We start from the raw sequence: 8,921 nt of genomic DNA, 5'->3' as shown, positions 1-8,921 counted from the left end.
ACTGACTTGCTGGGTTTTCCTGGGATCAGTTTTCTATCCCCCCAACAAGTATCCCGGCAACCGGTCCGTGAGGGATTGCCAGTTTTACCAAGATGCTTTGTTTCACCAAAGCATAGCAGGCAACTTTTCAGCGATGAACGCTTCTGCCGTCACCGCCGACCAAATAAATGTGTCGATGGCAATTCTCGACAAGTATGGTGATGGCTACATGCACAACCCACACAAGCCGCACGGGTAAGGTTTGCCTTGATAAGCTCTTTCACTTCAAACAAGTAAAGAAATCGCTTCGTTATGTTCTTTAAAACAATCAGCAGGACACGAGGGCTGGTGTGCAGTCTTTATTTCAGTGGTTTTACTTACCGGTAACGTCTAGAACAGCGTAAAGGGATTTTCAGTTTTTGAGGATAGTAAATTATATACAGCAATGCAGGTATATCGCTACCTCATATTGTTAAAAACTGGTTCATTGTATAATGCAATTCCAGGGATTTGACTGGCTTAGCGGCCATACAACTTTTTCATAAATGGCGGCCGATTTATTTTTCTTTTCAATATATGTTAATTAGCCCTACTAACCTCGTTTCAGAGTAAAATTTCTATTGAATTTTGCACATGCTGACGAGGCTAGTAAGGCTAATTTTCATGAAAACGAAAAAATAATTTATCGAACGCCGTTTATGAAAAAGGTCTATGGTATAGACCTTTTTCATAAATGGTGGCAGATTTATTATTCTTTTCAATATAATTATGTTAATTAGCCCTACTAACCTCATTTCAGATTAAAAATTCTTTTGAATTTTGCACATGCTGACGAGGCTAGTGAGGCTAATTTTCATGCAAACAAAGGAATAATTTATCGGCCGCCATTTATGAAAAATGTCTATATGAGCCATTATACCTGCCCGAGAATTAGTGACCATTAAATTGTCTTCTGGTTGTTCTTGCAAAGCGAAATCAGCAAGATCTAGCAATATTTCTTGATTGTTAAAAAAAAAATTATTCCACTCACGCTTATTGAATATGAGATGATTATAGCCTCGTTGGCTATCTATCATCTCATATCCAACAGGCGCGAGTGTAATAATTGTTAAATATACAGCAATGCAAGTTTATGAGTACCTCGTATTAGACAAAGTAAGTTTCAGTTTTCATAGAGCAGTTTCAATTGAATGTCGAAATTACGTGCTTGATTTAGTTGTTTTGCATTACTACGCTTTGTGATTGGCTAGAAAACGTGCGCCACTTTTTCAACCAACGAGGAGCGAAAGAAAACCTTTAATTGTAACTTGGTCGCACGCATTTTCCCGCGCTTGACGCCTGATACATGTATTTGCTTCGAGTTCTGATTGGTTCATCGCGCTGTTTGCAACTGTCGTGATTGGTCAGAGCAATTACGTTGGTTTTGGTTCCACGACACTCGAAATGAAACCCGCCCTATGACTTTATATTTGACTGAATTATTTGTGATTAGGTGACGATTAGGGCTAGGAGACACTTAGTGATGTCTATCTATAAGGTGCATAAACCTTTATTAGCGTGCATTTACGAACAAAACCACTCTAGCCAATCGCAACAGACACAAATTAAACCATGAACCAATCAGAACTCGAAGCAAATACAAGTAAATGACGTCAAGCGCGGGAAAATGCGTGCGCGTAAGTCGTGGCGGCCCAGAGGAAAGCAAAACAAACAAGAAGATAATCGCGAAATTAAGTTTCCATACTCATTTGAAAACTTCTCTAATAAAGTAAAACAGATTTTGCACAAGCTCTAAAGTCTAGCACAGAAAACAGCTCTGTACGGGAAGTTCTCACGGTAACTTTTATTGAATGGTAACACTAACAGGATTTCATCTATAGACTGAGTATTAAGAACCACCTTGTACAGCATAACAAATAGCACCACGTATTAAGGTTACCTTATACCTTCAGAGGTGTCTTGCGTCCAAGCGATGTAGCGGCGATGTAGAGCGTCCGGTTTAAACTGTAGATACCTACACCCATATATCAAATTAAAGCTTATAGAGCTGGCTATCAAACTATACCAAGAATTTTGAAATAAAATGAATAAAATTCGAATTTTTATCACTGTTTTCTCAAATCAATTTTTTTACTTGGGGGAGACACTTTAAAGAGCTAAAACTCAAAGGGAATTTCTTCGTTTGCCTTCAAATTTGGACAGTAGCTAGTTTAACATATAAACAACAAAAACTTGTCTGCGAATTTTATTTCGAAATATTTTTTCTCCGAGAGCGCATTTTTTTTTTATCTTATCACGAAAATGTTCTATAACTTTTCACTGCGATTGAATATGGCAAAACGCAGACACATTTTTTTAGCGCTTTGGTCCGGAAACTGATGAGTAAATTAAATTAGCAAAAAAATAAAATTCGCTTTGACTTGTAGCTTTCAAAAGATGATTCGGACAATCACCTTTAGAGGTCGTGAAAAATTCGACAATTCACTTTATCACAAAACTCTTGGTATAGTTTGATAGCCAGCTCTATAAGCTTTAATTTGATATCAGGGTTAAGGTATCCACAGTTTAAACCGGACGTGCTACGTCGATTGGACGCGAGACACCTCTAAAGGTATAGGGTAACCTTAATACATACCGTAAACCGCGGCCTGACAAGCCGGTAGCCATAGTTACTGTTATCACTCAACTCCGTTTTGTTGTTTTGCTCACAGCGTTGGTATCGCCGATGATTTTTATCATATTTCATACTTGTGGTTCAGCGGTCTTTCTATGCTGACGTCATTTGTAGTGGGATTGGTAGTAAGCTTAACCTTTGGTGAGTATACGAGGAAAAAAAACTCGATTTTTATTTCTTTCTTCTCTTATTAAAGACTCTTCAACTCGCTCACCGCAATAAAGTACAGGCGCAGTTTTGAGCGCTGAGTTTTCCTTTAGAGTAAGGGGATGGGATAGGCGTCGATGTGATAAGTGTATTTTCTTACGATCTGTTGTGAAATAGATTGTCTTTGGAGTAGTACAGTCGAACCTCTTTATTACGGACACCAAGGGGACGGGAATAAGTGTCCGTATTAAAGTGGTGTCCGTTTTAGAGAAGTAGGCTTTATATGGATTTCAGTCTCTCAAGGACCAAGTGAACTGTCCGTAATAGAGAGGTGTCCGTATTATAGAGGTGTCCGTAAGGAGAGGTTCCACTGTATTATGGTTACGGTAATATTACGTTATGTTTAAAAAACGAGCAGGAGTGTTTTATCGGTTTTGCGCCTCGTGGTTTTAAACCCGATAAAACACGTGCTGCGAGTTTTTTGAACGGCTTCTAAAACATTCCTGGAAAAGCGTGTGTCAATAGGGTTCATAACAATGATGCTTACTAATGAATGCATGCTAATGAGGAGTGTTTTATCAGCTGATAAAACACCGCATACTAATAAGGAGGTTTATCGATATAAAGTCACTGCACGTGATGTATTATCGTCCATTTTATAGGTCAATGAGCTTATGAATTATTAATGCATTTTGAAGGTGGCAGTAGTAGGAATAGTATTATTAGGATGCAAAGAAGTAAAGTACAGGGAGTTTAGAATGAATTTTTCATTTATCTCCTTAGAAACCAAGGAGGATCGTGCAAGAGAAATCGATCCCAAACTGCTGTTTCCACTGAAGGAATGGCTGTACGGGTTCTTGCCGGATCACACTTTTGAGTGGGATATCGATGAAAGCCCGCCTAAAGTGGACGGTCTGGCCCAGAGGGTACTGTATATAGAATGTGTCCATCTGTCCAGCACGATTATAAGTAACTCTTCTGCAACAAATGAATGAGCTTAAAGGCTATCAAACTCCATACAGAGAGTAACCAAATTACAGTGGGCTTGTCATCTTGCTTTTTATTCTTTAAAAATGGGTATTAAGGTGCTAAACAGGTTAAGGCAGAGGGTACTGAAGGAATGGGTCCAAGATCCCACTTTTAATGACCAAATCCCATTCCTTTTGTGTCAAATCCCATTTTTTCAGTGAAAAAAGGGCAAATCCCAGTTCCTATTTCACCCCTTCAGTATCCTCTAAGCTCTTCAATTCGAGTGGCTGATAAACTCAACTCAGTGAGTTTACATGAAGAACGCAAGTCACGCTTTCGTTGTTAAAAACGTTATCATCTTCATCATCATCACCAACAACAACAACAACAACACGAATTGAACTTAGTGATAAATTGAATGCAGGCATTCTGGGTTAAGATTCTTTATTTTACTTTCATGATCATCGTCATCATCATCAATAACATGGAAGCAACTTAGTGATGTTGTAGCATTCTGAGTAAAGATCTTTTTATTTTACTTTAGCCTGGATGTCATACTTCTTCCTGCCCCTCCTCTCTCCCATAAGGAAGGCCTGATGCTCAGGATAATTTGACTTATTGTTACTTTTCAGGAAGTCGTAGTGGGTCAGTTCCAGGAAGTCAGTACGAGCGATCCAGAAAAACAGTCAGAAGGGCAAAAAAAGCGTCGTGCGCACAGTATTTTGGATGAAGAAGTAACCGAATATGGCGAAACACGCTTTTAGACTCTCCATACACTACGGAAAGAGTTTTCATATTCACAAACAAAAGCATGAATCTACCTGATATATTTCAATCTGGAAACATTTAAATGTGCGAGTCTGTACATCTGAGTACGTTCTATTATTTCTTTTGCACCTTAGACTGAGTCAAAGCTCAAAATGAAACCAAAATTTAATAAACACTGTTCATAGCTATCAATATCGTACCCAGAGTCCTCAGGCTCTTTGGCCAGCGGTTGTTTTCCTGGCGACCAGCCGCTAGCCAAAAAGCCTGAGGACTCTGGGTACGAGATTGAGCTGGTATCTGAACTGCCACAAACAGGATATTTGCTCCGACTAAGACGAAGGACAACAGCAGCTGATTCAATGTATTTCATGATTAAAGTAAAACATTTGAAGGACTCAGGTAGGGTATAACTGACCACAGCATGGTGCATTTAGAAGGTTTTACCTTTCCCAATCTTTTAAGAGATGTTTCCTCGGTGTTTTGTCCGCTGCTTTGCGCTTTGCTTTGTGATAATTGGAAGCGAAAAAATCTCGTGGCATCGTTTCCCAAAAATTAATTGAAGGCCAAATGCAAAGAATCGTATCCTTGCAAATGTGAGCCAAGTCATCAACAAAAGATACAGCTCTGAAAATGCGCTATAGGTTGGTTATGCCCCGAGCCCTTCAATTAGAATCCCTAAATCTCTACTTTATGACTCTCGTGAACATTTGTGAACTGTGTAATCAGTTTCATTAGGCTTTAATTGCTTTTTCGTAGAAGAGTTGATATATAAGTAAACAGTCAGTTACCATGCGTCATGAAAATATTTCTGTTTAATACAGTCGAACCTCTTTATAACGGACACCAAAGGGACAGGAATAAGTGTCCGTATTATAGAGGTGTTCGTTTTAGAGAAGTAGGCTTTATATGGATTTCGGTCTCTCAGGGACCAAATGAACTGTTCGTAATAGAGAGGTGTTCGTAAGGAGAGGTTCCACTGTATCTTCAATATATAATACAGTGGAACCTCTCCTTACGGACACCTCTATAGTACGGACACCTCTCTATGACTCACTTGGTCCCTGAGAGACTGAAATCCATATAAAGCCTACTTCTCTAAAATGGACACCTCTATAACACGGAGACTTATTCCTGTCCCCTTGGTGTCCGTAATAAGAGGTTCGACTGTACATTGCAATATTGATGATTAACCTTTTTGCTTATCACTTAGATCAACAACCTAATTTTAGCGGGCCATCTCGTTCATGATATCCCCATTATATCCCGACGTATGGTCCGCCATATAACCATTATATAAACAATAATGATATGATCAAAGTAGTCTGCAAACTACTCAACTACCATTTGTACTCCGGCGATGTAATTCGACGTGACGTGATGAAATAAAAGATGATTTCTTTTTTTTAGTCAATGCCTTTCGCCTTTGGTCAAACAACAAATAGGTCTGAGAAGAAAGATAATGCAAACAAATGAAAATGGAAGTCATTTCTAGCTTCGACACCATAGACATGAAAATTTTTGTATTTTTTCTCAGAGAAGGAGGGGAGAATTGGTTTGCAGAGAGTCCACCGGACTATCCAAGCCAGCCCTCAGCCGGCTCGACTAATTCGCGACCAGTTTGGTATTTCAAAAGTGAACCTGTTCACTACAAGAGCACAAAACCCTATAACCCTTTAACCTCTAATCAGAACAAATTCTCCTACCTTGTCCTCATACTTTTCGGATAAAAGTACTGGAGAGAAGTTATTAGAATATCAAGAAAATTCACCTTGGGTGATCATATCCCTCATTCTCATGACCTCAGGGGTTGAAAAAGCATTATTGATATTACAAGGAGAAATTTGATACTGATCGGGCTTTAAAAAAGGGTTAAAACCTTAATCAGAAATAAAAAATTTTTTTACTTCGATCAGATTTCCCAGAAATCTGCACATATCCTTCAAGTGTGGGCGAAAAGAACCTAAGTAAGTAGTGTACGTGACAACGGCAAACAGAGTGGACCCAATGAAGACAGAATGAAGGAAGTCGTTAAATAATAACATTCTATTTAAAGTTCAGTTCTGTGCGCGCATGCGCAATGAACGAGTTATCGCGATTTGGGGTTTTGTCTGCTAACTCCTTCCATTGACCGAAACTAAGGGGCAACTTTCCTTTCAGGAAGGATATTCTCCAACCAAAATCGTTCACATGTCTCAAGTTTAATTCGTTAAGAACACGACGAAAGCAAAACATTCTTTCAACAAAAAGATGTTAAACACACGTCATCAAACATGGGGTGCTAAACGTTTCAACATCGTTGAACTAACAAATGTTGTACAACCATGTTAGATCGTTTAGCCGGGGCTTTTAATTGCCTTTAAGTAACATTATGTGCATAATGCACTCCCACAATATGCGGCATGGGGTCCGCGAATCCTTGTAGCTGTTGAAGCTCAGTTTGATGCGAGTACCGCTTTTAATACGGTAACCCGGCTATTCACATCTGCATTCACGAGTTGGCTCACAGGAGCCTTTGATTGGGGATTACGGTGATCCTAAAATTAAACAAAATACAAATTAAACATGCATTTACTACGCAGGAATTCATTCTGCGCGCATTTTTCTTGTGCCTGGGTGTTTAGTGTGATGAAGTCTGCAGTTTATACCTCAGTTATTAGGCTCGATCAGATGAAACCAGTCGAGACTCTCAACAGCCATTTGTAAATAACACTCTGAAATCAGTCAAATCAAATGAGTGCTAAATACTCCAGTATTTTAATTACGTACTTTATTTATTTATTTGACGTAATAAAGGGAGCCGTGAAATTAGCATAAATTAATTAAATTTTGAGTGCATTCGCTGATCCAATTTTCGTTGCGCATAAATTAAAACACTGTGGGAAGATTCCAATGCTAGGAGACATAGAAATCACAAAGTGTACAGCAATGTGCACATCTCAGAGCGTCATCACTGGCAGACATTTCACCAACACCGAGGGTAAGAGTACTCGTCGGAATTATTAGTGGCCGAGATAAGCAGATGTAAGTTCATGATGAGATTTTGTTCATGATATCCGGGCGTTTATAGAAAGACGTAAAATACCTAACATTTTGTCTGGGCGGTTGGCACGGGGTACTTATCGTTGTTTTGGGGAGGGGTGAGTTGAAGATTTAATCACGTATCTTACTTCAGGCCTGGCTTCTCTTTGTCCCTTTATCAACCAGTCAACTTAATTCATATTTCTTACCTGAAGACAAAGAATACCATACTCTACTGAAATTGTATTTCCTTAACCCTTTCGACCCTAAAGGACTGATTCATAGTAAGTACCACCCATACTTCGTAGCTCCGTTATAGTTCCGTTACTGCTCAAATACTTGTAATCAAGAAAAAGCGTATGTCCCAATGCAAATTCTCATTGTACCTGAAGAAGGCTGGTTTGGCCAGCCGAAATATAGTACACTCTAAAACGTAATTCTACGTTGTATCGGTCTCTGCTTCTCTTATCATTAATAGGGGTATCGAACGGTCTTTGTTCCAAGTAATAGCTAATAATCTGGCTGAAACCTCCAAAACAGAACAATAGTCAGTTACAGGCTGAACTGTTGAAGAAAGACTGAAGCCAGAGGTAAGGATGTTTTAACCCTATCATAACTGATTTATCGTTTATATATGTATAAAAAATAACTACAAAGGAGGATTATAACGAAATTTCGAGCAATCGAGCCCATGTTAACGAGAATGCAAGCAGTTGCAAAAATTTTGCGAGCACGAGCAAGCGAGCACCCGTGTAATTTTTGCGAGCAATTCGAGCACAGGCCAAATTTTGCGAGGACTACGGTGGCTCATAAGGGACACATCGATTTTTTTCGTCGCAACTTAATAACTTGCGATCGCAACTTATTAACTTGCAATAGCCAATGCAACTTCCACTACTCTGCAACTCTTGGTCTACTGCATTTACTACCCTTTCAATTCTAGAATGATTCCTTCTTGGTCGAAGCCCTCGAGATCTAAGAATCCTTATTAGTTGACGTAGACTTAAGCGAACGCCGTGACACAACAGCAGAAAAGACATAATCTCGGGGTAGTTAAAACCGAGGCAAAAATACTGTTCGATCAAATAATTTCGTTCATGGTTGCCATCTATATTCCTTATGGTTGGCAGATAATCTGGAAGAGCCCAGCCATCTGAAAATTTCAGTAAAACGAAGAGAGTGGTCAAAAAGAAACGCTCATGGATGTAGTTAGCAACCATCTTTTCCCACTGATCAAGAGTCAACACGCATACGCATGCACGCATGTCGATGTAACCAAAAATGTTAATTAGTAAGTTGCGATAGCAGGTTAATAACTTTCGATCGCAAGTTAGTAAGTTGCGACGAAAAAAATCGATGTGTCCCT

The 8,921-nt window shown here is 39.2% G+C and overlaps 1 protein-coding gene across 1 annotated transcript in view; it reads left to right on the top strand.

The window, feature by feature from the left end:
* LOC146486246 (sodium-coupled monocarboxylate transporter 1-like) overlaps window positions 1–5,936 on the top strand; it is an 18,274-nt gene extending 12,338 nt beyond the window's left edge. Inside the window, exons 12-15 of the mRNA XM_085099901.1 lie at window positions 1–234; window positions 2,691–2,794; window positions 3,584–3,726; window positions 4,402–5,936. The exon at window positions 1–234 is cut by the window's left edge and continues 32 nt beyond it. Of these exons, the coding sequence (XP_084956027.1) occupies window positions 1–234; window positions 2,691–2,794; window positions 3,584–3,726; window positions 4,402–4,533 (613 nt within the window). The 3' untranslated portion in view covers window positions 4,534–5,936. The remainder of the gene's footprint in view (window positions 235–2,690; window positions 2,795–3,583; window positions 3,727–4,401) is intronic.
* The last annotated feature ends 2,985 nt before the right edge of the window (window positions 5,937–8,921 follow it).

The sequence above is a fragment of the Pavona decussata genome, unplaced genomic scaffold (genome assembly GCF_977016875.1).
Source record: "Pavona decussata unplaced genomic scaffold, jaPavDecu1.1 SCAFFOLD_21, whole genome shotgun sequence".
NCBI classification, from domain to species: domain Eukaryota; kingdom Metazoa; phylum Cnidaria; class Anthozoa; order Scleractinia; family Agariciidae; genus Pavona; species Pavona decussata.
This window is presented reverse-complemented; position numbering and strand designations above follow the sequence as displayed.